The 27,341-nt window shown below is 39.7% G+C and overlaps 2 protein-coding genes across 3 annotated transcripts in view; one reads left to right on the top strand and one right to left on the bottom strand.

Moving 5' to 3' along the window:
- UMAD1 (UBAP1-MVB12-associated (UMA) domain containing 1) overlaps window positions 1-27,341 on the bottom strand; it is a 273,824-nt gene that overhangs the window by 231,520 nt on the left and 14,963 nt on the right. Inside the window, exon 2 of one of the 2 annotated variants that reach the window (XM_037836772.1) lies at window positions 25,454-25,588. The exons of the other annotated variant lie outside the window; for it this stretch is intronic. Within the exon in view, the coding sequence (XP_037692700.1) occupies window positions 25,454-25,477 (24 nt within the window). The 5' untranslated portion in view covers window positions 25,478-25,588. The remainder of the gene's footprint in view (window positions 1-25,453; window positions 25,589-27,341) is intronic. 2 annotated transcript variants of the gene reach the window in all.
- On the top strand, window positions 20,868-21,179 carry LOC119534429 (ATP synthase F(0) complex subunit C2, mitochondrial-like). The gene has a single exon (XM_037836775.1). The coding sequence runs from the start codon at window positions 20,868-20,870 to the stop codon at window positions 21,177-21,179; it is 312 nt and encodes a 103-aa protein (XP_037692703.1).

The following is a 27,341-nucleotide window of genomic DNA, read 5'->3' as shown; positions in this document are numbered from 1 at the left end:
TGTCCAGTTCAGATTGATTTCCAAATCTGTCAATTAGAAATTCTACTTCACATAAAAAGGCCTTTTAAAATGAGGGATCTTCAACTTTTTAACTCAATAAACTAGTAAAGTGTATCTAATTTCCATGAAAAAATAGAAGTTTTTTTCCAAAATATAGAAAGGTTGATTTTGTCTTGCACTGAAATTAACTGCCATACTACCTCTTACTGTGTGGATGTCCTACTGAAGGTACTCTCTCCTTTTAACAGGACAATAATCAGATCCAATTTAGACTGTGTGAGTGAAGCACCCTCTCTAATAACTGTCTTCTCTCTGGTACATATTTGAATTTCCAGGGAAAATGTCTTTCAGACTCCTGTATACCCAGATAGGTTCTGTATCATTGTTCCTCCAGGGTCTGCACTTCAGACCCCACAGAAAACATTGCACAATTCCGAAGGGAAAAAAAATACGTAGTAATTCTGTCTTACTCACAAATTTATGTTGGCAGCTGACATGATCTCCTTGGTGATTCCACCCTGTGTGTGAGTATGAAGGCACTGATGAACGCTGACCAAGTATAAGCTACCTGAAATGATGTCTGAAGTAACAAGTACTGTGAAACCACTGGGTGAAGTTAATTTTATGTTTAAATAACCCCTAAGTGTAACTAGGGGGCCACATTCCATCACTGAAACTGGAAAGATTGGTGTGGCTTAGAAATAAGCAAGCAGAGGCCCCTTTTGAAGGAAATAATGCAGCAGATGTATTTAGAGATGGAGACGTTCCTGTGTTGAGAAGTGTCCTCTCTTCAATCTTTTGGAAGAGTTTCAGCAGGATTGGTACTAATTCTTCTTGGAATATTTGGTAAAATTTATTGGTGAAGCCCTCTTGGTCCTGGGCTCTTCTTCGTTCAGAGGTTTTTGTTTACTGATTTAATCGCTGCTTGTTATTGGTCTGCTGATATCTTCTATTTCTTCTTGAGTCAGAGTGGGTAGTTTCTCTGTTTCTCAGAACTTGTCCATTTCATCTAGATTATCTAATTTGTTGGCATACAGTTGTCCATAATATCCCCTTCAATCTTTTTTATTTCTCTAGGGCTGGTTATAATGTTCCGTTTCACTTCTGAGTTTGGGTATTTGCGTCCTCTTGCTTTTTTCCTTTGTCAATCTAGCAAAGGGTTTGTCTGTTTTATTGATCTTTTCAAAAGAACTAACTTTCAGTTTTGTTGATTCCCTATCGTCTTTTATTCTCTATATTTTTTTTAAATTCTCTATTTCATTTATTTACACTCTAATTTTTATTATTTCCTTCTCCCCTCATTGGATTTAGTTTGCTCTTCTTTTTCCAAATCCTCCATTTACAAGGTTAGGCCTCTGATTTGAGATCTTTCTTCTTTTTTCATGTAAGCATTTAGTGCTATAAGTTTCCCTCTCAGCACTGCCTCTGCTACATCCCATAAATTTGGTATGTTGTGTTCTCATTTTAATTCACTTCAATGTATTTCTTAATTTCCCTTGTGATTTCTTCTTTGGCTCACTGGTTATTTAAGAGTGCATTATTTAATTTCCGTATTTTTGTGAATTTTCCAGTTCTCCGTTATTGATTACTTGCTTCATGCTAATCAACAAAGATATGATTTTGATTATTTTTAATTTATGAAGGTTCTACTGTGACCTAATATATGTCTATCCTGGAGAATGATCCATATGCCCTGCAGAATAATGTATATTCTGCTGCTTTTCAGTGACATGTTCTATATATTTCCATTAAGTCTAGTTGATTTACAGTATCATTCAAGTCTTCTATTTCTTAAATGCTCTTCTGTCTACATGTTCTGCTGATTATTGAAATTGGTGTAATGAAGTTCCTATTATTAATGCAGAACCATTTATTTCTCTCTTAATCTTTCAAGTTTGCTTCACATGTTTTGGGACTCTACTGTTAAGTGCATAAATATTCATAATTACTCTGTCTTCTTGCTGAATTGACCCCATTGGCAGTATATAGTGACTCTGACCTCATAACTGTTTTTCTCCTAAAGCCTACTTTATCTGATACTAGTTTAACTACCCCAACTCTTTTGGTTGCTATTTGCATGGTATATTTTTTTCCATCCTTTTACTTTCAGCCAACCTATGTTTCTGAATTTAAGTTGAGATTCTTGTAAGCAGCATACAGTTGGGTCATTCTTTTTTATCCATTCTTCCAATCTCTGCCCTTCCACTGGAGAGTTTAATCCATTTACATTTAAAATAACTACTGATAATGCAGAACTTTCTTCTGCCATTTTGCTACATGGTCTTTTTAAATATTATACATTTTTCCCCTCAATTATTTCATTAATGCCTACTCTCATAATTATTTGAAATTTTGAACTGTGCCACTTCGAGTCCCTTCTTGTTTCTGTATAAGGAGCCAAGGTAGAGGACCCCACTATTGCTTGCCATGAGCTTGGAGGACAGGGGATGGTGGCCACTGCACGGAGGGTGAAATTCACCAGCATTTACTGCAATTTACCATCCTTTCCTCTAGCTCTTCCTTGGATACTTCCCAGTGTTCTATTAGAATCTGGAATTTCAAAGTAGTTGATTTAAATAGTTCCTACCAGTTCAACAGTTGTTCTGGTGGAAAGACTGATTCCCAGAGCCTTCTACTTGCCATCTTCCCACAATCCTCTTTGTTAAAGACCTGCCCTTCCTTCTTAAGAACTTCTTTTAACATTTTTTGCAAGATAGACCTACTATTGACAAATTCCCTCAATTTCTGTTTGTCTAAGAAAGTATCTATTTTCCCTTTACATTTGAAGGATTATTTTTCTGGAGTTCTAAATATGGTATGTCTAGGTTTTGATGTTTTGGTATTTATCTTGCTTGGTGTTCTCTGAGCTCCTTAGATCTGTGGTTTGGTGTCTGTGATTAATTTCAGAAAATTCTAAGCCATAATTACTTCAAATACTTCTGTTCCTATCTTCTCCTCTGGTATTCCCATTATGTATATATTACATCTTCTGTAATTGACCCACTGTTCTGGATATTCTGTTCCATCTTTCTCATTCTCTTTTCCCTTTGCATTTCAGATTTGAAAGTTTCTATTTACTTATCTTCAAGCTCACTGATTCTTTTCTTGGCCATGTCCAGTCCACTGATGAGCTCATCAAGGGTATCCTTCATTTCTGTACAATGTTTCTGACTTCTAGGATTTCCTTTTGAATCTTAGAATTTCCATATCTGCATAAAATACCCATTTATTTTTACATTTTCCACTTTTCTCATTAAAATCTTAGCACATTAAATATAATTATTTTAAATTCCCAGTCCAATAATTCCAAAACCTCTGCCATATTTGAGTTTAGTTCTCATGCTTGCTCTGTGCTCTGTCTCTTCAGACTTTGGTTTTTTTTTTTTTTTTTTTTTGCCTTTTATTAGGACGTGTAACTATTTTGTTGAAAGCCAGATATGATTTACTTGGTAAAAAGGGATTGAGGTAAAAAGGCCTTTAGACTGAGATTTTATTTTTTTCTGGCCAGGACTCAGGCTGCGTTTACTGTTTGTTGTGGCTGTCAGTGTCAGGGGTTAAGATTTCCTCTGGTTTTCTTCTTTTTGTCTTAACTATTAATAGTCTTTGGGTTTCCTAGAGGCTTCCTAAATAAGATCTGATCCTTGCAGTTCTTTCCCTTAAAATCCTCTCTTGTTATATAGGAGCTGTATCAATATGGTGGTAGTGGGAGGAGAAGCGCTCTATGATCCTATAATTAGGTTTCAGTCTTTTAGTCAGCATGTGCCCCCAGAATGTAACCTTCGCAAGTGCTTCTCAATTCCCCCCTCTGCCCTCTTAGGAGACAAAAAAGACTAGAGGGATCTGGAGTTGAGTATTTCCTTTCCCCCATGTCAGTTAGGCCCTGTTAAAATACATCCTTTGGAGGGAAGCCCTTTAGAAAGAAAACAGAATGCTTACAAGAGGGGAATTTTCACTGGTCTTCACAGTGAGAACCTGGCAATGCTCCTAGAGATAAAACTCACAAAAGCATGGGATCCCCCTAAGACTGGGATCCCCAGAGTTTTTAACTCTCAAGCTAGACTACACAGAGCCTCTAGCAATCTGTCAATTACAGACAGGCTTCTGTTCTTAGGCTTCTCTAAGAACTGTGTGTGACAGTTCAAATGTGTGACAGTTAAGTTCTCTAAGAGGTGAGCTGTGATTTTCCTGTGTCTGCCCCTCTATCCAGATTTCTGGGAGGCAGCTTGCCCTGTGACCTCAATTCTCTGATGGACCTAAAGAGGTTTTTTTTTTTTTTTGCTTTGCTTTCCATTTTTCAAGCTTTTCCTTGTTGTTAGGACAGGAATGATGAATCACAAAAAATTTAAGCTGAGTGAAAGAAGCCAGACCAAAAAAAGAGTCCACAATGTATGATTCCATTTATATAAACTTGTAGAAAATGCAAACTAATGTATAGTGATGGAAAGCAGATCAGAGGCTGCTGGGGGGGAAGTGGGAGATGCAAGGGTAGAGGACAGGAGGGAGGGATTACAAAGGGCACAAGGAAACTTTGGGAAAAGATGGATATGTTCATTATCTTGATTGTGATGATGATTTCATGAGTGTGAACATATGTCAAAACTCACCAACTGTACACTTTCACATGTCGTTCGTTTCATGCCAATTATACCTCAAAAAAGCTATTGAAATTCATAATTAGCATGCTATTAAAAATTCATTATTAGCATGATATTCTAGACGTAAGATAAAAGTTTTAGGTCACAAATATTCAGAAAATCATCTCAAATTTCTTAAACCACTTCATGTGTGTTACAGATACAGTCATTGTATGAAAAGCAAAATTTTATTTTCTCTAAGCACTCAAATGAAACTGAAAAATAAAAGAACAGTACATGTGCATTTTGAATGGTATAACCACACCGCATTATCAGAGAGCAAGCCTGAATGTGCAGATCCTATTGCTCTGAAGCAGGGAGAAGGGTGAAAGGGCAAGAAATAAACATCTTCTTTTTCCTTTCATTCCAAGGTTTATGTTTTAAGTACTATAATCCACAAAAAGGGGATTAAGGCAACCTGGTCTTTTCAATTCGATCATCTCCTTTCAATTTCAACAGATTGCTAGTTAATGTAAATATATCAAAAAGACTGAAATTCATATGTATGCTCCATAAGCAGCAGCCACTTACTATAAGTGAGAATATACATAAAAACACACACACATTTTTTTCTTCGTGTTTGTGCCAAAATCTAATAAATACATAAATTTCTTATTGCCAAAAGGTTAAAATCCTCAACAGTGTTTATCCTCACTTCTCTTCTTTTGTATGCTGAGTTGCAAACTGCATGATTATACAAAAATAATACAAATTTAGACAACAAGCTTTCTAAATTCTTCTGAGAGATAAATTCAAATGTGTGACAGTTAAGTTCAAATGTCAATTTGGCTAGGTTATGGAATCCAGTTGTTTGGTCAAGAAGCACTAGATTGTTACTGGGAGGGTATTCTGTGGCTTTAAATCTTCAATCAGTTGATTGCGTTTGTGACTAATTACATCTACAATCAACAAAGGAGAATGCCTTCAGCAACGAGAGAAGTCTCATCCAACCAGAAGAAGGCCTTAAAAGGAGAAATGATGATTTCAGCAGTCAGAAAGAATTTCTTTCTCTGCTTCAGTCAGCCAGCTTCCCCTGGGGAATTCTGCTGAAAACTTCAGCAGAATTCCCAACTTCCAGCCTGCCCTACAGAATTTGGAGTTGCTTATCCTCACGGTCATGGAACCAATTCCTAAAATAAATCTTGTAATATTTGCATACATATATATCTCATTGATTTTGTTTCTCTGGAGGAAAATGGATGATACAGATATCAAAAACATGTAAGACGTCGATTCATGCTTTTGGTAGCTTTAATCTTGAGAGACAAGATTATATTACATAAAATAGCATTAAACAGTATAAAACATTCCAGAGAGGTCAATGAGAATTAGAATAGCCCTGGTAGGCTTCACAGAATAGGTAGGCCTGGAATTTAACACCATCACATGGGTAGGGCATAGATATAAAGAAGAGAATGAAGGCCTTTCCTGTAAGAAGGATCAATATGAACAAAGAGCATAATGTGTTTTGAGAACAGGAAAGGGATTAACTTTACTAGAGGTGAAGATTAATACAGATGAGCAAAAGGAATTAGAACTGTAGAAGGTAGAGAAAAATTATTGAAGGGTCTGAAAAGTCAGAAAAATGCCAGAATATTCAGAGTGGGATACAAAAATTTGCTGGATTACTGTACAGACTAGGATCTTGAGCACATTAGCATTTAATAAAATAAAATTTCAAATGGTATGCCGGAGAGCTTGACTGAGGAGATTATGGACTCAAGAGGGAAAGTTAGAAAGCTGTGTCAGTAAGAGATCAGATTAAAACAGGAGATGCTTGAATGGAAAAGAAAGAATGCACACAAACAATATGCTATCGAACCTAGTGATTCTCAAAATACAAAAGCAGAAAGGAATTAGTAAAAGATGTCTGAAGTCTCAAGCCTGAGGGACCAGAGAGTGGTATTATGAATAAAAAAAAAGAAAGTAGGAAAGGGATGTGTATTTTAAGAAAAGAAGAAAACAATGAATTCTATTTTGGACAAGTTGGAGGGGGGTAACAGTGGCTGGCCCAAATAAAATATGTAAAATGATCTGGAGAAATAGAACTAGTGCTCCAGTGAAAGCAGTAAGACGGGATTTGGGAGCTGTCAGTTGAAAACATGACCATCACTGGTATTTCAAATGGAAATATAAAAGTTCAGGGATGGGGATCCTGATGTCTAAGATCTCAAATTATATCATGAAAATATATCCCTTTATCTATCACTAAATTGATGTGTATGTTGCCATATTTTTTTTTTATTTTAAAAAAACTTGATTCTTGGCTGTCATAACAGGACTAAAATGTTAACTCTCCTATATTGTTTCACATTGCAAAACTGCAGAAACAACTGACCTCTGAGAGTGGTAAATTCAAATGCCATCCAGATAACTATGAATGAAACAGGCCAATTTTAAGTCAATGGGAGTGAAAGGGAGAGTAGAAGCCTAGTCTACTACTGGCCAAGCAGCACAACACTGGCCAAGCAGGAAGGTGGGCCCAGGACCACCAAATCTGATTTTTTAAGACAAGGCAGAAATCCAATTATTATTAAAAATCTCCTAGTTCGCAGATTATAGCAACAAACTAAAATTTTTTAAAAAATATTCCGCAGATTGAACAAATCTACAAACCATAAGGCTTCAGGCAGCAAAGTTTTAGACCCAGCGTAAGAACTGTTTAGTAGTCTAAATCTAAACAGTGTAAAAAAGACTTTGGAACATAATTGATACCCTGCCTAGCTCATCCATCTGGAGTTTACCTCCACCTTTATTTGTCTTTGACTAGGCTATTTTATAACTCTTCAGAGACAGAAGTTAACTTGTAGAGAACTGATAGTAATGCAAAATTCCTGTCCATAAAAATGCATCTGGTAAAATGCAATGATTATTGTTTCGTGGAAATTTACAAGTTTTGCATCCATTTGAAAATTCAATTCAATATTCCTTCCCTGAATATAAATGCGTGGTGGTACTTTGAGTTCTCTTTCAAACTAGTTGTAAAATCTTACTACTTTTCCCCTATTAATTAACAAGTTAAATAAAATCTTTGATGGATTTATATTTGTATGAAAGACACAGTTTTGCCCTCTTTTAAAATTTATCCTTTGACATTAGTCAGACTACCAATTAGAATTACACAAAGATTACTCTTTTCTTCCCCAGTTTTTCCACCACAAATAAGTTTTTGTGTGTGTGCGTAGGTTTTTGATATTGGTCTAATGAGGGAAAATACAGATGTTAGAAAGGATAAGCAAGAGGAAGGAGCAATGACATCAGAACTGATGTCACAGACGTGCTCCATAAAATAATGTGAAACCCAATTAATTAAAGCATTAACATGAACTTTGTTTCTACCTCTCTGATTTATTCGCAAACAACAACAAAACAACTGAGTCTTAGATCTCTAGCTCTTTCAAATTTTAGGTCCCAACCCATTAGTTAGAGTAAACTCAATTTAGTAGGTCTGAATCAGGATTTTTTTTTTTTTTAACTGAATGGAAAAGAAAGAAAGGAAAAAGAAAAGACAGGAAAAGAGAAGAAACAAAAGAAATACGTTATCCGAGAGCTTCATATATGATAAGTATAAGAACTGATTCACAATCTTTGGCTTTTGGGTATGTGTCATGAGTATGTATATGCTAGGTCAAGAAATGAAACGCATTTTTTAGTGTGGGTTGCTCAAAAAAGTTTCAAAGCCACTGGTCATATTTTGGTACTCTATTCACATACCCTAAAAGAATTATGAAAAATTATGCGCCCCTTATGCTTTTTAAGTTAACATCTAAAACTTTCCATCAGAAATTATAAACAATGTAGTTTCTAGTATATTTTAAAGGTTTATATGTTTAAACCAAGTGTTATATTACTCTTTTATATTTATGCAATGGCATCTAAATATAATATTTTAATATCTACCATCAACCATTTTAAAAATACATTAACAAGTTTTTCTGTAACAATAGAAAATTACAAATTGTTCTTTTTTCTCCTTGAACTCGTATTTCTATTCCACTTCCCCCACTGGTCTGGAGTAGCTCTGGGATGTTCTCAGAACACACTAGAACAGCTTTTATAATCTATCTAGATGAATACAAAGTGGTGGTGGCAATCTCATTTTTAAGAGCTCTTGTACTCTAATTTAACATCCTAGCCTTTTCACTTGTCACCTAAATGGAAAATGACATCATATGCATATATAACAACCATTAAAAATTGAAGTCATATGATGCAATACAACTTATTTCCCTAATATGACCATATAGATGCTTTTAGCAAATTGAGATTTTAAAGACACATTATGGTTAGCCAAAAGAGAACATCTAAAATAATTAGAAAAAGCCAGAAGACCCCCAAATACAAATTGTTGATTATAAAGCAACAGGCAAAGGAAGATTCTGGAATAGGGCAGAGGGCCTCCCAAGAACTTTACAGTGCAGATTTTCAACAGTGGCCAACCCGGAATTTTTTTTTTCTTGATCTTATAGTTTCCTAACCTTTAGTCTGTAGTCCACTGAATTATATACAGCAATAAAAGACATGTTCTTGTTCTTATTCCTGTTCTTGTGGGTGTGAAATCATGTGTAAATAGGACCTTTTGAATAGGCTGAAGAAATTTAGACACAGGGAAGGACACAGGTAGAGGATGGAAGTCAGCAGAAACTAGAAGAGCAGAGTCAAAGAGAGAGAGAGATCACCCTATGACAGAAGGCAGAGATGGAAGCCAAGGAACCCCAAGGATTGCAGCAAACCAGCACCAGAACACTCCAGACTTTGGAATGAAAGCACGGCCTTATTGACACCTTGATTTTGGACTTCTAGCCCCTGAAACTGTAAGCCAATAAAATTCCTATTGTTAAGCCAACCAGCATGTGGTATTTGTCACAGGAGCCTGGCAAACTAAGAGACGGTGTAAATCCACTTCCTATTTTATTAATTAAAGGCAGAAAATGTTTTTCAGAAATGGGATGTGTTGGATTCAAACCTGAAATCCTTAAATATAACACTAGAAATTCCTAGTTAACATAATATCAGGGGAAGAGGATTCTAGTTTATCACCACAATGTGATGACTTCTCTTTAACAGCTGACTCTATCTGCCATGGAAAAAAAACATCCTAGAAGCTTCACTTGATAACCTCAACTGCTGGCTACTCATCATTAGCTTATAAAATATCAACCACATGAACTATTCAGAATCATTTGATGTCACTATAATAATAAATGATGCCATTATGGATTATATGATTTGGAATCAGTAATTTTCTGGAATACTGTCTCTAGCAAAACTACTTCCTTTAGCCATATGATAAGTCATTTTGAAAAGTCACAAGTCAGCCCAAGAATATTTTAAAACAAAATCTTGTCTTCTTCTCAGATCCTACCTATATCACTGAACACAGGTGATCTCCCTAAGGAAAAACAGACATAAAATAATTTTACTTTCCTCCATTAGTTTGTAAATAAATATGACAACCAAGGTTAACTACTAGAATTGTCAAGGAAATTGTTGTTTAGTCTTCTTGTTGCTGGATTTGGAATGTTTTCATTTGTTTTCTTTTTAATTAACTGCCTGTTTATTTTCAGAATCAAGAAAGTGGTAACTGTTTTTCTCCCTTTACTGTCCCTTATTCATAATATGAAAAACAGAAAAGAATAATAAAGTCTCCCCCAATTTTACTAATGGGGGGGCTTCCATTACATTAGGCCAGAGTTTCTCAATTTCTGCACTAATGGCATTTGATGCCAGATAATTCTTTGTAATGGGACGCCATCCTGTGCATTGTAGATGTTTAGCAGCATCCCTAGTCTCAACTCACGGATGTCAATAGCACCTTCTTTTCCGCTTACCAGCTGTAGCAACCAAAAATGTCTTCAGACATTATCAAATGCCCCCTGAGGGGGCAAAACTGACCCCGGTTGAGAATCAGGGCATTAGAGAAAAGGAACTCACTCAGCAGTGCTCTCTAGGCAAAGAAATTCCTCTAGGCCTGGGAATCTCAGACTTCACCCAAGGAACACTCAGAACCCTGGCCTCTTCTTTTACACGAACACTTACAGGGAGGAAGAAAGCTGTGCTGTAACCTACTCCTTTGTGAATGGGTGTGATTACCCAGTATGTGATGCACTCTAGTCAAAAAAGGGCCAAATTTCAAGAAGTTTCATTAAAAAACAAACCAGTTTTCCTCTTTTTAATGCCTCCCATGTGAAAACCACAGATTTTTTTTTTCTCTAATGAGGGATGATAAATAGCGTGAGGAGATATAGAAATTTAGAAGATAAAGATGCTGCCTTCTGAGAGTTTACAAACTGCTTATAATTTATCATAAGGTCTCAATAACTGAACAAGAAGATAATTTATAGGAGACTCTAGTGTTGTGCTGACTATTTTAAATTAATGATGGAAGGTTATATTTTTGTGTTTTAAAAAAGTTACAAACATAATTCTACATAGCTGCCATAAATAAAGAATTTTAGTGCGGACTTAAATAACATTAATGTCTACCAATGCAATACTAAATTCTACAACTCTGAAATGAAGAATAGCCTGCAAAAGACTCCAGATAACTCTAATAAAAAGCATCTCTCCACATAAAACAAATATCTTAAGTGAGAAAACATATTTAAATAATGCCCTAAGGGAGAACAAAGTCACCCAATATGAGGTTACACATCTTCACAATTCTCTAGAGCATAAGGAAACCTAGAATGAATAAAAAAATATATATATTATTATTATTCAGTTTGTGTCTTTAAATTGCTCTAATTGCACACTTTAATATATTCAACATACAAGAGAACTCATCATGCTCAACTAACAAAGAAGACTCACTACCCAAATTGCCCACTAAAAATTTAACATAATCCCAATCAAAGTTCCAACAGCCTGCATTGCAGAAATGGAAAAGCCAATATCAAATTTATTTAGAAGGGTAAGGAGCCCTGAATAGACAAAACTGTTTTGAAAAAGAAGAACGAAGTTGGAAGACTCACACATCCTGACTTTAAAGCATATTACAAAGATACAGTGGTCAAAACAACAAGCTACTGGAACGAAGACTGATGTATCAACCAATACAATCAAACTGAGAGTTCAGAAATAGACCCTCACACTTATGGCCAACTGATTTTTGATAAGGCTGACAAGTCCACTCAATAAGGAAAGAATGGTCTCTTCAACAAATGGTGCTGGGAACACTGGATTTTCATATGCAAAAGAATGAAAGAGGTCCCCTATCTCATACCATACACAAAAATTAACTCAAAATGTATCACAGACCTAAATATAAGAGCCAGGACTATAAAACTCCTAGGAGAAAATGTGGAGAAGCATTGTCAGGATCTTGTGTTATGCAATAGTTTGTTTCTTAGACTTTACATCCACAGCACAAGTAACAAAAGAAAAAAATAGATAAAAGGATTCTCTCAAAATTGAAAACTTTTTGCATCAAAGGACTCCATCACAAAAGTGAAAGACAACCTACTCAATGGGAGAAAATATTTGGAAACTACATATCCAATAGGGGTTTAATATCCAGAATATACAAAGAAATCCTAAAACTCAACAATAAAAAGACAAACAACCCAATTAAAAAATGGACAAAAGACTTGAATAGACATTTCTCCAAAGAGGATATATATCAACGGCCAAAAAGCACATGAAGAGATGCTCAGCATCCCTAGCTATTAGGGAAATGCAAATTAAAACAACGAGATGCTATTTCACACCCACTTGAATGGCTACTATTTAAAAAAAAAAATAGAAAATTACAAATACTGGAGAGGATGTGGAGAAAAAGGAACACTCATTCATGGCTGGTGGGAATGTAAAATGGTGCAGTTGTTGTGGAAGGCAGTTTGGCAGTTCCTCAGGAAGCTAAATACAGAATTACCATATGAGCCAGGAATCCCACTACTACCTATATACCAAGAACTGAAAGCAGGGACTTGAACAGATATTTGCACACCAATGTTCATAGCGGCCTTACTCACAATTGTCAAAAGATGGAAGCAACCCAACTGTCCATCAACCGATGAGTGGATTAAAGAAATGTGGTATATACACACACTCCAATTTGCTAAAGCTGCCAAAATGCAATATACCAAAAATGGATTGGCTTTTATAAAGGGGATTTATTAGGTTACAAATTTAGAGTTCTAAGGCCATAAAAGTGTCCAACTAAGGCATCAACAAGAGGATACCGTCACTGAAGAAAGGCTGATGGTATCCAGAACACCCCTGTCAGCTAGGAAGGCACATGGCTGGCGTCTGGTGATCCTTTGCTCCTGGGTTGCGTCGCTTTCGGCTTCTGAGTCCAGTGGCTTTCTCTTTAAGCATCTGTGGGTTCTCACTTAGCTTCCCTGGAGCAAATTCTGGACTTAATCTCTTAGCTTAGCATCTCCAAATATCCTTCTGTCTGCATCTCCAAGCATCTGGGTCTATGTTGACTCTGAGCTCTCTCTCTCCCTGAGAGAGACTCCAGTAAACTAATTAAGACCTTGAATGGGCGTGGTCACATCTCCATGGAAATAATCTAATCAAAAGGCCCTACCCATAATAGGTGTGCCCCCATAAGAGTGGATTAAAAGAACATAGTCTTTTATGGAATACATAACAGAGTCAAATCAGCACAACATACAATGTAATATTATTTAGCTGTAATAAAGGAATGAAGTCATGATACATGCAACAACATGGATAAACCTTGAGGACATTATGCTGAGTGAAGTAAGCCAGGCACAAAAGACAAATATTGTTTGAGCTCACTGATACAAACTAACTAGAATAAGCAAATTCAAAGAGTTAGAATCTAGAATATAGGTTATCAGGGAATAGATTGGGGTAAAGAATGGGGAGATGATACTTCATTTGTACAGAATTTCTATTTAGGTTAATTGTAAAGGTTTTGAAATGGATGACAGTGATGGTAGCCCATTTTTGTGAGTGTAATCAACAGTGCTAAATTATGTATGTGAATGTGATTGAAAGAGGAAGTTTTTGGTAATGTATGTTACTAGAATGGAAATTAGAAGACAAAATATGGGACTGTATAGCACAGTGAACCTTGCTATTGATGATGGACTGGGGTTAATAGTACAAATATAAGAATGTTCTTTCATGAATTATTACAAATGTTTGGCACTAATACAAGCTGTTAATAATAGGATAGTATATGGCAAAAAAAAAAAAGACACCTAATATAAACTATAAATTATAGTTAATAGCACTATTTTAATATTCTTTCATCAATTGTAACAAAAGTACCACACTAATGCAAAGTCTCAACAATGGGGGGATTAAATGGGAACACTGTATTTTTTACATGACTTTTCTGTAAACTACAATTTCTCTAATCTAAAAATAAATTTTGTTTTGAAAGTCTGTATCATTTGACTTTCAGTATGTGTGCTGGTTTAAATCTATTGTGTACCCCCAGAAAAACCTATGTTCTTTTAATCCAATCTTGTGGGGGCAGACTACTGTGGTTGGGACCTTTTGATTAGGTTGTTTCCATGGAGATATGACCAATTCAAGGTGAGTCTGAATCCTTTACTGGAGTCCTTTAAGAGAGCTCACAGACAGAGAGAGAACTCAAGAGAAGCTAAGAGAGACAGAAGCTGAGAAGACAGTCATTGAAAACAGAACCAGGAGAGAAGCTAAGAGATGAAATCCAGAGTTTGCCCCAGAGAAGCTAAGAGAGGACCCCCAGACACTTAGAGGAGAAACGCCCTGGGAGAAACAAGCAAGGACACACAGGAGCTGAGAGAGCCACTGAAACTAGAAGCCTGGAGAGAAGGAACTGCAGACATTACCATGCGCCTTCTCTTCTTACAGAGTAACCCCAGATGCCATTGGCCTTTCCTTAGGGAAGGTATCTTCCCCTTGATGCCTTAATTTGGACATTTTCATGGCCTTAGAACTGCAAATTTGCAACCTAATAAATTTCCATGAAAAAGCCAACCTATTTCTGGTATATTGCATTCCAGCAGCCTTAGCAAACCAAAACGGTATGACAACCTAACTGTATCACCAGAAAGTTTTTACTCCTCCAAATAAACACAAATTTCTCATAACAGTCAGTTGTTTGTTCAGTTACTAATTCATCCAACAAACATTTTTTGAGGGCAAACTATTGGCCGGGCACTGTGATAGGCCCTAGAGAAACAAAATCAGACAAGTTATTTTTCTCCAAATTCAATGAACTAATCAATCTACTTGATGCCTCTTATCCTGCTTCTTTATCACTTCTCACAATGCCAAAGCATGGTGATTAACTACTCTATAAAACCAGCACCAACCATTCAAGTGGCTAACAGTTACTAGTCTAGTCAAGAAATAATACTAGCTGTCTAAAGAATTGTTTCAGACCCCTGAAAAAACAAGAGAGCCACTTGTTTTACCTCCTCCCAACTTTTCATTAAAATGCACATAAAGAAAAGCAAGACAATAACTGTCAATAATTCTGTCAACTAAAAATAAGAGACCACATGCCAAAGTCTGTCTTATTTCCATGAACTGCATGATCAATAGGGATTGACAAGAAGGACATTCTTGCACATGCTGCCACATACTACATCTTTTGAAATACTACCCAAGGAATAAATGAATACATAACAAACAAGCAAACCAAAACAGAAGCATGAACTGCAAAAAGGATGGGAAAAGCATTTCACCCATCCCCACAGCTTGAGCTTAATTTTAAAATACCTAACAGAAAAATAGGCTGCCAGAAGTCCCACTGCATGGAAACTCTTTGCAATGTCTTGCAGAGCTAGAGTCCTCCTCTCCCTCCTCCATTCAGAGACCACAGTTTTTGGCCTGGGCAGTCAACAGAAAGGAATGAGGAGGGCAAAGAGGAATGAGAGGCCCAAAGAAGACGGTAAAAGAGAGCTCAAAACCTCCCTCTCACCAGAGCATAGGAAGGATGTCTATTTTCAAGTTAACCAAACTGCAAACTCCTAATTCACTCAGACCCAACAGACCCACACAAAATAAGTGCCTGTTAAGCTCTGGGAATCAAACCAAGCCAGGAAAGGTATATAACCATCTGACTTCCAGAATCAGACTCAGAAACAAGAAGCTGCCAATAACCAAAAGTTCAGTGACGGAGACTAAGGTAAATCTCAGGCAACCACTCTCTCCTTCAAGAAGAGATCAACATAAGAAAGGGAAAATAAGGAACCAAAGACAAAGAGAAAGAACATCATTATCATAATTTTTCCCAAGGAACAGCTGAAAAGTGTAGAAAATATCTCTTGGTAAACCTCAAAGTGTTGCGAGATACACAATCTCTTACATTCAGGCTGCTGAGAAGGTTTGGGCAAAACATACCATCACTCAGATGGATTCAGGGCTCCTTGCTTCTGGGGAGGCACTTTTCATCCTAAAATGTCCCACAGATATTTATGGTCAATCTGGCCATGATACAACAGTTCTAAGCTATGATTTATTTAAATATTTTCCATAATAAGGCACTGTGCTCAGTGTTTTACATACATGCTCTTATTTATACTTACAACAACCTTAAAGGCTGTATGTCTTGTGTTAATATAGAAATTGCAGCTCTGAAAGGTTGAGTAAACTCATCCAAAAGTAATTTAAGTGAATTGTGCCAGGATTTAATCTGTCTGTCTGCTCCAAAGTCTATGTTTCTTCACTCTGTGCTATACTGCCTTAATGCCAAGCCTGAAGCATCTTCCCCAGCACACTTTTCTCCTCCTCTATTCTCTATCTCAGGAAAGAGCATGATGGTCCAACCAACTTCCAGAGACAGGACCATAAGTGTTACCTTGATTTCACCCTCTCCTCACACCCTATATCCACCAACCATAAATCCTACAACTCCACATCTCCTGAAACTATTGCCTCCTCTCTATTCCTACTGACACTACTTCAGTTCAGCTCACCACCGTCTCCAGCATGGATAATTGCAACTTCTCTGGACATCTTTCCAACATACTAGACCCCCAGTAGTCGTATTTGTACTCAACCCTCCCTTTGTCCCCTTCCCCACCACACTGTTTGGACCAAGTAGAGTCACCTGATTGGAACCTGGCCAATTAAATTCCCCAAAGAGCTGGACACAGAGCCTGGGGTAACCATGTAGGTCTATGTAAACAATGAAGAGATAAATGAGGGAGAAAACAGTCTCATAAAGAAAGGGTAGACAGCTTGGATTCCGAAATCTTTCCCAGCTATGGCTCCAGTCCCCTGTGAGGTCAGTAACCCTTGGGCTAGTTACCTAACACACAGTCAGTTTCCTTTTGACTTAACAGTTTAAGGTCGTTTAAAGCAGTCATGTTACTTGTACCAAAAGCACCTTGACTAGGACATTCCAACCCATTCTTCACTCTGAACCCAGAATGCTCAGTCTAAAATGTCATACTGATCATCTCACTCCCCATCCAATGTACTCTTCCAGTATCAGTATTATTTAAGTCCAAACTCCTTGGCATGGCAGATAAGGAAACATTCCAAGTTCTGGTCTCTACTTATCTTTATTCTTGCCAATCCCCTATGTTATCTTCGCCAAGGTCTCAATCAAGCACTCATAATCCACCAAGGTCTTGGTGAAAGGTATAGCTGGATATGATGTCCTCAGCAACTGGCAGAATCCCCACACTGGCTTTTAAAGTAAGAGCATTTGTGATACAAAAAGCCAGGTGTAAGCCCCTTGAGCCACCCCTCTCTAACAAAATAGAAAGACAAAAACAATACTAGAGCTTAGGTGGTTTGAACGAGACCGAGACAGAACCAGAGCCAGGCACAGGCAGTGGATGCGGTTCCAGCAAGAGCCAAAGATGGCAGTGAATGTACACTTGACATCAGTGACCAGTGATAACCTAAGTCAACATGACATGCTGGCATGGGTCAACAAGGCCCTGCAGTTGAATTTGGCAATAATTGAACAGTAGTGCTCAGAGCCTGCCTATTGTCAGTTTATGGACATGCTGTTCCTGGGTTCCAATGCTTTGTAGAAAGTGAAATTCCAAGCTGAGTTAGAACATGAATACATCCAGAACTTCAAAACACTACAAGTAGGTTTTAAGAGAATGGGTGTTGAAAAATAATTCCTGACAACAAATTAGTGAAAGGAAAGTTTCAGGACAATTTTGAATTCGTTCTATGCCTCAAGAAGTTTTTTGATGCAAACTTTGATGTAAAAGACTACGATTCTTCTTGAGGACCTGGGGCCCAGGGCCCTGCCCCCTCCTCCATTACTGAGATACACTCAGCCACCTACATGACCAGGCAAACAGGCCCTTCCCCCCAGGGATAAAGCATTAAAATCTCCCTCCCCTAATCACTGATAATAAACAAATCTCACAAGATCCTGCTGTAACCAAACCTCACAAGACTTTGTTGTAACCAAATCTCAAAAGACAGTCCATTGTCACAAACCTTTATAAACGACCTCCCCAGCACTGCTCTCTTGCTGTGCGGAACGCTGACTTCACTGTTCCCAAACTGCTGCAATCAGGGAGATTCATCTCCTGTGTGTAAGTCCCTAAATAAACCCATGGGTAACTCTGTGCCAGGCATGTTCTTTGGTTTGGGGGCAAATCTGGGTTGGAACACCTGGCATGCCAGTTGGGAGATAAAGAAACTGCCAGCTATAATAAGCCTGAGTCCTGGGAAAGGAGACAGAGCTGGGGAAATCCTGGGATGGCCTGAAATGTCCATGTGGGGAGGGGTGGCAGCCCTCCTGGACAAGTGGGGGCCACTGAGAGAGTATGGTGATCCCCAGAACTCCCTGGCTAGACTGCTGGTTCTCCTGCAGCAGGCTGCAGGACAGTTAGGATTTCATAAGAAAAGGGAGAGCCGTCATGCTGCCGTGGCTGTTGCATGGCCTCTGTTAGGAACTTTGCGCTCAGCCACAGAAGAGGCTCTGGCAGTCAAAGTTGAGGTTTGCCGCCTAGAAGAGGAACACAAGTTAAAAAGTGACATGCAGATAGCCCAAGGAGATGTGAAAGATGCATTAAATGAGAGGCTGCGTCATGTAGATTAAAGTTTAGAAATATTAGCATGCCGGTATTATGACTTCCCCTGACTGGGATCCCAAAGTGTGGGATCCCGTTGATTTTTCTTTAGATGAGTATGAGCCCCCATCTGACTGGGAACCTGAAATTAAGGAAAGTAGGCATGTTCGTTCTCTGGTCCAACAAAAGATCAAAACAAAGCAGATACAACACCCTGATCCCCAGGCAAGGGGGAGGACGGTGCTGCAGCTGCCACTGCCCTAGCAGCACCTCCTGATCAAAAGGTGCTGGTTACAATGCGGGATTATACTGCCACTGAATAATGGGACATTGGGAATCAATGCAGACAAAAACCTAAAGAAATTTTACCAAACTGGCTGCTGCACCTGTGGGGCACTGGTGTGGAGGGAATACTGCTTTCAGCACATGAAATAAGCAAACTGGCCTCTCTTACCATCCACCCCTCCCTCCACCAACGTATATATTCCTTAGCCACCCAACTGAATCTAGCTCACTATTAAATTGGTTAGTGACTCAGTGTAAAGAAACTTGGCCCAATGTAGGGGACACAACCCCGGTCACCACCACCCCCCTACATTGGAACATGCTTGATGAATTACAAGATATGCTAAGGGGGCTAGGAATGAAACATGCAGTTTATGCAGCTGACTTCGTGGGACCAGATAACGAAAGTTTCACCACAGACATAAAGGACACAATCTTACGTAGTGCACTGAATCAATGGTATGGGACACTGGTGCCCACTCTTAGCCCACTGATGGGGCAACCCATCTCTAGGGCTGCCCAAGTAGTAGCAGATCTAGGAGAATTTGAATACCTAAGGCGAAAAGGAGCTGAGGTCAGGGTTATGGTCCAAACTACGTGTTGCGAAGACAAATGTGGGCCGACCTAATAGCTGTCAACACTAAAACTACTGATAGACAGCTGAACCCTGTGCTAGTAAAATTATGGAGTAAATTAACAAAGGAGCAAAGATATACTGAATTTAGAACAGATCACCGGAGGGAGAAGCAAACTCTGGCCAAGAGACTTGGCCCTTACAGTATAAAGAGCCCTCCACTACCCCTGCTGAGGAGGCATAGCAACCCTTTCCCCTCGCATATGGGATGGGTCAAGATCCCCAAATAAGAGCTATATATGGTGTTATGGTTTGCTAAAGCTGCCGTTTTACAAAATACCAGAAATGGACTGGCTTTTATAAAGGGGATTTATTTGGTTACAAATTTACAGTTCTAAGGCCACAAAACTGTCCAAAATAAGGCATCAATAAGAGGACAGCTTCACTGAAGAATGGACAATGGCGTCCAGAACACCTCTGTCAGCTGGGAAAGCACATGGCTGGTGTCTGCTGGGCCTTTGCTCTAGGGTTGTGTTTCAAAATGGCTTTCTTCAAAATGTCTCTGGCTTCTGTCTTCGCTCCTCTCTCAGCTTCTGTATGTCCATGCTACTTTCTCCCAGGGTATTTCTCTCTAAGCATCTGGGGGTCCTCTCTTATCTTCTCTGGGGCAAACTCTGGTCTCCATCTCTTAGCTTAGCATCTCCAAACGTCCTTCCCTCTGCATCTCCAAGCATCTCCAAGCATCAGCGTCTGTGTTGGCTCTTGAGCTCTCTTAAGTACTCCAGTAAACTAATCAAGACTAACCCTGAATGGTTTGGGGTCTACACCTCCATGGAAAAAATTTAATCAAAGGCCTCACCCACAATTGGGTGAATCACATCTCCATGGAAACAATCAAAAGATTCCACCCAACAAGATTGGGTTAAAAGATCATGGCTCTTCTGGGGTCCATAACAGTTTCAAATCAGTACATATGGGGATTCTGGGGATAAGGAGGCCGCATATTGAGTTAACTATTTTTAACTAATGAACATAGAGTTCTGGCACTGGTGGATACTGAAGCAGAATGCACCCTAATATACGGAAAAATGGCCACAGCCCAGAGGGCCTATATTGGCCATTCCTGAGTGTGATGGTAGGTTCTTGTATCAACTTGGCCAGGTGATGGTGTCCAGGTGTCTGGCCAAGCAAGCACTGGCTAACCATTACTGCAAGGACATCTGTGGCTGGTTCATAAACCACAAGGTTAGCTTTTTAAATCATCAGTCAATTGGCTGCAGCTGTGACTGATTACATCAATGAAGGTGTGTCTTCCACAATGAGAGGATTCAATCAGCTGGATTTAACCCAATCAGTTGAAGAATTTTAAGCTATTGTCTGTAGTGTTGCTGAAACAGCCCAAGATACTGACAGATGAGACTCAGTAGCTTGGCAGCCCCACATCCCCTGATCTCACTTATCTCCAGTCACAGCATCCAAACCAGCACCATCTCAAGGGACATCAACACAGCAGCCAAGTTCATTGGGGCTGGGGCCGCCCCAGTTGGGGTGGCTGGCTCTGGGGCTGGGACTGGAACTGTGTTCAGGAGCCTCATCATTGATTATGCCAGGAACCCTTCTCTGAAACAACAACTCGTCTCCTGCGCCTATCTGGGTTTTGTCCTCTGGGAAGCCATGGGGCTCTTTTGCCTGACAGTGGCCTTTCTCATCCTTTTCACCATGTGAAGGAGTTGTCTCCATCTTCCATAATTCTTTCTCCTGTGTCTCATTTGCCCTGTGAGTTCATTTTCCTATACCTTCCCAGGCAACCTGGGGAAAGTGGTTGGCTCAGGGTTTGACAGAGGGAAAACAAATAAATGCTGTATTAATAAGGAAAAAAAAAAAAAAAAAAAACAATGGAAACTGGCGAATGACTATTGATTGTAGAGAGCTTAACAAAGTAATAACTCCTCCTTAGTTTGCAGCTGTACCAAACATAGCTACTTTCTTACAGGACATAAATACACCAGTTTCTTTTTGTGTTAGACTTTGCTAACACTTTTTTTAGTATTTCCTTAGACCCCTCCAGCCAGCCTGCATTTGCCTTCACATGGGAAGGACAACAATGGACATTTACCATGCTAGCACAAGGATCTCTCCATAGTCCCACTATCTGCCATGGTCTAGTAGCCCAAGATTTAAAAATGTGGACACCTCCAGTAGAGGTCACTCTTTTTCATTATATTGATGATGTTCTATTAACCAGTAACTCTCTTACGGAACTGGAGACCGCCACCATAGCTGCAGTGGCCCACCCTGAAAGCTGAGGTTGAGCAGTGAATCAGCACAAACTGCAAGGGCTGGGGTACTCTGTCAAATTCCTGGGTATTGTTTGGTCAGGGAAGACGAAGACTATCCCCTCTGCTGTTGCTGATAAAGTGAAAAATTATCCCACCCCACATACTCCTAAACAGCTAAAGGTTTTCCTTGGTTTGTTAGGTTATTGGGGACCGTTTATACTCCATTTAGCACAAATCCTAAAACCTTTGTATGTCCTAGTCAAGAAAGGGAAAGCATGGGAATGGGAAATTTCATACACGCTGCCTTTCAAAAGGCTAAACAAGCCTTTGCACAGGCTCAAGCTTTAAGGGAGGGGTGGACCCAGATGTACCTTGTGAATTGGACGTGGCCAGTACCAATATTGGCTTTGGGTGGGGCTTGTGGCAAAGGCAACAGGTAAAACAAGTTCCCGTTGGCCTCAGCTTTGGAAAGGGGCCAAACTACAATACATCCCCTTAGAAAAACAACTATGTGCTGCCTATAATGCCCTGCTGCAAGTTGAAGCACTAACCCAAAGATGCCCTTTGTCATCGTGCACTGTCATCCCCATATAAGGGTGGATAAAAGACAGCAAATAAACCACATTCAGGGAGTGCTCAGCTGAGCACTATGACAAAATGGAAAGCCTATCTACTTCAATGCAGTGTCTTTAACAAGAGCCCCTTAAGTGCAGAAATGCATGATATTCTGGGACCAGTTTCCTGTGTGGAAGAGTAATGTTTGCCCCTCCCTGCTGATCTCCTGAGTTGGGTGTTTCTGTGCCCACCATTGACCGATGTGGCGGTATACCGGAGTCTGCCTGGCATACTGATGGATCAGCAAATGGGGAGCCCACTACCAGAATGGCAGTAGCTGAGCAATCTAGTACTTACACTCTATGGTGGGAAACTGGGACTATGCAAAGCGGCCAATGGGCTGAATTAAAGGCTGTATGAATGGTCATTGTTCATGAACCAGGAGACGCACTAACTGTTTGTATGGACAATTGGGCATTGTACCAGGGCTTATCACATGGAAACAAGAGCAATGGACCGTCATGGGCCACCCCTTATGAGAGAAAGAAATGTTGGAAGACATCTGGGCTGCCTGCCATAAGCACAATGTTTCTGCCCATAGCACTGACTGTTCACCTGGCAATATCAAAGCAGATGCTTTAGCAAAAGATCATAGCCTGGAGCCAACATTGCACAAAGCTCCTGAACGGCTACATAGGAAGACAGGACACCGAGAATACCAGACTCTGTGGAGGCTGGCACAGAAGTTTCAGTTGCCCATCACATGGCAATAGCTGAAAGACATTGTGGATGTCTGCCCCTCCTGCTCACTGCAACGACCAAGAATGCTTCCTCACCAACTTGGACACATCGGCCACGAGCAGATTCCAAGTCACCAGATGGCAAGTAGACTACACTGGGTCACTTCCCTTATCTGAGGGTGCAAAATATGCCTTTACAGTCATAGAGACAGCCACTGAACTGTTGCTGACCTTCCCAGTAGGGAAAGCTAACCAAAGAGCTAAAATACATAGCCTAGAAAAGCTAAGTGCCTTTTTCAGGGTCCCCACATGTGTGGACAGTGATAGAGGGACCCCTTTTACTGGACAACTAAACCAAGCCTGGGCTACTGAACATGATATGGACATTTCATTTGCTTTACAACCCCACAGCAGCGGGGTTAACTGAAAGAATGAGTGGGCTTTTAAAACAGCAGTTAAAAGACAACTGACAATCTCTACAACAGTGGACATGCCAGTCGTATCTGGCACTCACCAACCTCAATTCACAGCCAGAGCAGCTGCTCCTGCTCCCACTGAATTAGTAACGGCTGGACCTATGCAAGCCCTGTGAATACAGGTACAGAGACCAGCGTTGCTACAACCACGACACGGTAATGAAAATAATTTGCTCTTGCCTGCCTCACAAGCATTAGAAATTGGGGAAAATAAAGTCAATTGGCTGTGGTCCTGGCCAATGCTGCCACGGTAGGTGGGTATCTGAAGCCCATGGGGTATCGGGGTCACCCAAAATTTAAGCATTAAGCCACAGTTTATATGTAAAATGCCAAAAGTTGAATATATAACTAACCCAGGAACCCCTCCCCATACCTCCAGGTACTGTATATATGATTTTGTGGACACTTATTATGCCTAAGCTAACCACAGTTTTAACTCCAGCAGACTCCCTGCAACTGCAGGGAGGGGAAGTGTGGTATTTAAAACCCCCTCATAGCACTCCTTCCCCAGGAACTCTTCTGTCTACAAATGGAAATTTAGTTAGTATATTGTTTGATCAGCAGGAATTACCCCTCATTGTTCCCCATAAACATCTTTCTTTTTGCCATAGCACCCTAGGGGCTTCAGCAGTAACTCATGCCCACAACTGAACTCAATGTTGGGTTTGCACAGACTTCCTACCTTTAGGTGCTACCAGCCTTTCTTGGACTGTAACCCCGGCAAACTGGACTGCATGGAACACCCTGCAGGCCTGGCGGAATTGAACGTGTAGGAAAATAAGACTGAAAATCACAGATTTTATCAACTATCAGTAGCATCTCTTTGTGGGGTAGTTATTTCTGTGGGGGGGGGGTAGGGGGTGTCTTGGTGTTTAGTTGTCTCTTATCCTGCAATGTCTGTCCTATGGTCAACAGTCTGCTGCATGGGGGTGGACTGTAAGGACCCAGGGCCCAGGGCCCCGCTCTTTCCTCCATTACTGAGACACATGCAGCTGCCTACATGACCAGGCAACAGCCCCCCCATCCTCACCCCTGGCCCTCGCCCCCAGGAGGGGACATAAAAACTTCCCTCCCCTAGTCACTGTTAGTAACCAAATCTCGTGAGACCTTGTTAGAACCAAATCTTGCAGGAGACTCCATTGTCACAAACCTTTATAAAGGACTCCCCTTGGCACTGCTCTCTCTTTCTGTGCAGAATGCTGACTTCACTGTTCCCGAACCACTGCAATTGGGGAGATTCATCTTCTGTATGTCCCTAATTAAACTCATGGGTAACTCTGTGCCAGGTGTGTTCTTTGGTTTGGGGGCTAATGTGGGTTGGGACAAGCCTGTAGCTGCTGGGCAAGGTCAAGAAATGGCAGTGGCTCCCTCCCTTGTTGCTCCAGGTCTGAATAAACCCAAGAAATTCTCAGCTCTAGCAGTGCCACTCCACAGAGGCCCATTTCAACACAAAGAATGACTGTAACTCCTAAGGCTGGCCCAGGTGTGGCAAGAAAGATTCCAGGTGTGGGCAATGGGGATGATGAAGCAGCTGAACTGATGTAGCAGGTCAACATATTGAAACTTACTGTCAAAGATGTGGAGAAGGAGAGAGATTTCTACTTTGGAAAACTAAGGAACATCGAATTGATTTGTCAGGAGAATGAGGGGAGAAAACAACCCTGTATTGCAGAGGATTGTGGACATTCTCTATGCCACAGATGAAGGCTTTATGACACCTATGAAGGGGACACACAGGAGGAACAGGAAGAGTATTAACAGCCTGGACCAGAAGAGCAACATCCGAATTCTTCACTCCAAATCATGTGTTTAACTGTAAAATACTCCGTTTTATTATTCTTAGAAGACTCACTGGTTTCTTTCCAGAATCAAAAAGTACCTCTTCTTAAAAAGTGCACTTTGCAGAAGTTTCACTCCTTTACCATTAAGTATGAATTAGATGCTTTTACCTCATAGCAGAGCAGTATTAACATCTGGTTGGTTCACCCAGGAACAAAGAGGTTGCCTCTGGGGCTCACTGTGTGGTTCCTAGAAACGCTGATTGCTGGAGAAGGTGTTTTTATGTAATTCATTGAAGTGGAGACCTCAGTAGAGAAACAGAAAGACTGTATTGAATTTTACGCTACTGTGAAATCTTGGCAAAGAACGTTTTAATAAAGAAATGCCTTAAGAATATTTAAAATATGCTTCCATATTTCAAATTATTAAAATGTAACATGACAGATTTTATGTGTTTGACATTGTGTTTAGGAAGGAAGGGCCACACCTTGGAATCTCTGGAGCCTTCTGTTCACAAGTCTTGGCAGGACTGTTCCAATCCTTATAGGCCTAGACATAGGCTCAAAAGGAATATGTATACAAAGAGGTATTTTATGATAAAATTGTCATGTAGTGCATGCTTTGGTGGAATTCAGAGGAAAACCCCAATTCAGTAATTAACAATGCCAAAAAAAAAAAAAAAAAATGCAAGTAACTAGCCATTGTTCAATTGGCAGCGGTGCTATTTCTCTTTTGTGTACTTTTAGACTTTTGTTACCCCAAATTCCATTTTATTGGGAACCCACTTTCCACCTGGTCTTTCTTGACTTTGAACAGTTTCTTTCTACTTTGAACAGTTTCTAAATAAAATTCTGAATTTCAAAAAAACCCCACTAGAATATATTTTCCGGTAATATGTCATATCAAATGTTCAGAGAAATCACACCCAGTACAACCCATCTAAAAATGCTAGATTAATATAAAAATTGTATTTTTTTTAGGTATGGCTAAGTAGATAAGAGAATAAAGAAATTCCACGAAGCCAGAAAGAACAAGAATCTACAGATCCACACTGTGCCGGTTTGAACGTATTGTGTCCCCCAAATGCCATTGTCTTTGTAGTCTTCTGGGACAGATGTTTTGGTGCTGGTTAGATTTGCTTGGAGTGTGCCCCACCCAGCTGTGGGTGATGATTTTTGATGAGATGTTCCCATGGAGGCGTGGCCCCGCCCATTCAGGGTGGGCCTTGATCAGTGGAGCTATATAAATGAGCTGACTCAGAGAGAGAAAACTAATGGAGTGCAGCTGGGAGTGATGTTTTGAAGAGGAGCAAGCTTGCTAGAGAGGAATGTCCTGGGAGAAAGCTGTTTTGAGGCAGGAGCTTTGGAGCAGACATCAGCTGCCTTCCTAGCTAGTAGAAGTTTTCCGGACGCCACTGGCCATCCTCCGGTGAAGGTACCTGATTGCTTGGATGCTTTGTGGCCTTAAGACTGTAACTGTGTAGTGAAATAAACCCCCCGTTTTATAAAAGCCTATCCATCTCTGGTGTTTTGCATTCTGCAGCATTAGCAAACTAAGACACACACTAACATTTTTCCTGGGGCCATTTGCTGATTTCTAATGATAAAAGCCTGAGTTTTAATGATCCATGTCCCACAGGAAAAAGGGACAAAGCTGAGGGCCCAAACATCTTGGGAAGAAGGAAACAGAAATCCCCTCTGAAGAAACATACCCTTAAACCAACCTTAAAAAAAAGCAACCAAAAAAGATTTCCAAAAAAAAAAAAAAATGATTTCATAATCAGAAATTACTATACATGTGAAGAAACAAGCCACAGTGAGGAAAAGTTTTCAGAAACTAAAAATTACAGAATCAGACCCATAAAGACTCTGGGTATTAAAACTATAAAATGACTTACTTTATTTTCTTTAATATATGAAGAAATAAAAGAGACGGCTGAAAACATGACCAAAAAAATGGGAGACCACCTATAAAAAATAATAAAATTTGAAAGGAAAAAGAAAAAAAGAACCAAGCAGAACTTCTAGAAACAAACAAAAAATAAAATAAAATTAGAAA

The sequence above is a fragment of the Choloepus didactylus genome, chromosome 5 (genome assembly GCF_015220235.1).
Source record: "Choloepus didactylus isolate mChoDid1 chromosome 5, mChoDid1.pri, whole genome shotgun sequence".
Taxonomy (NCBI): domain Eukaryota; kingdom Metazoa; phylum Chordata; class Mammalia; order Pilosa; family Megalonychidae; genus Choloepus; species Choloepus didactylus.
Note: the sequence above shows the minus strand (reverse complement) of the source record. Positions and strands in the feature narration are given on the sequence as shown.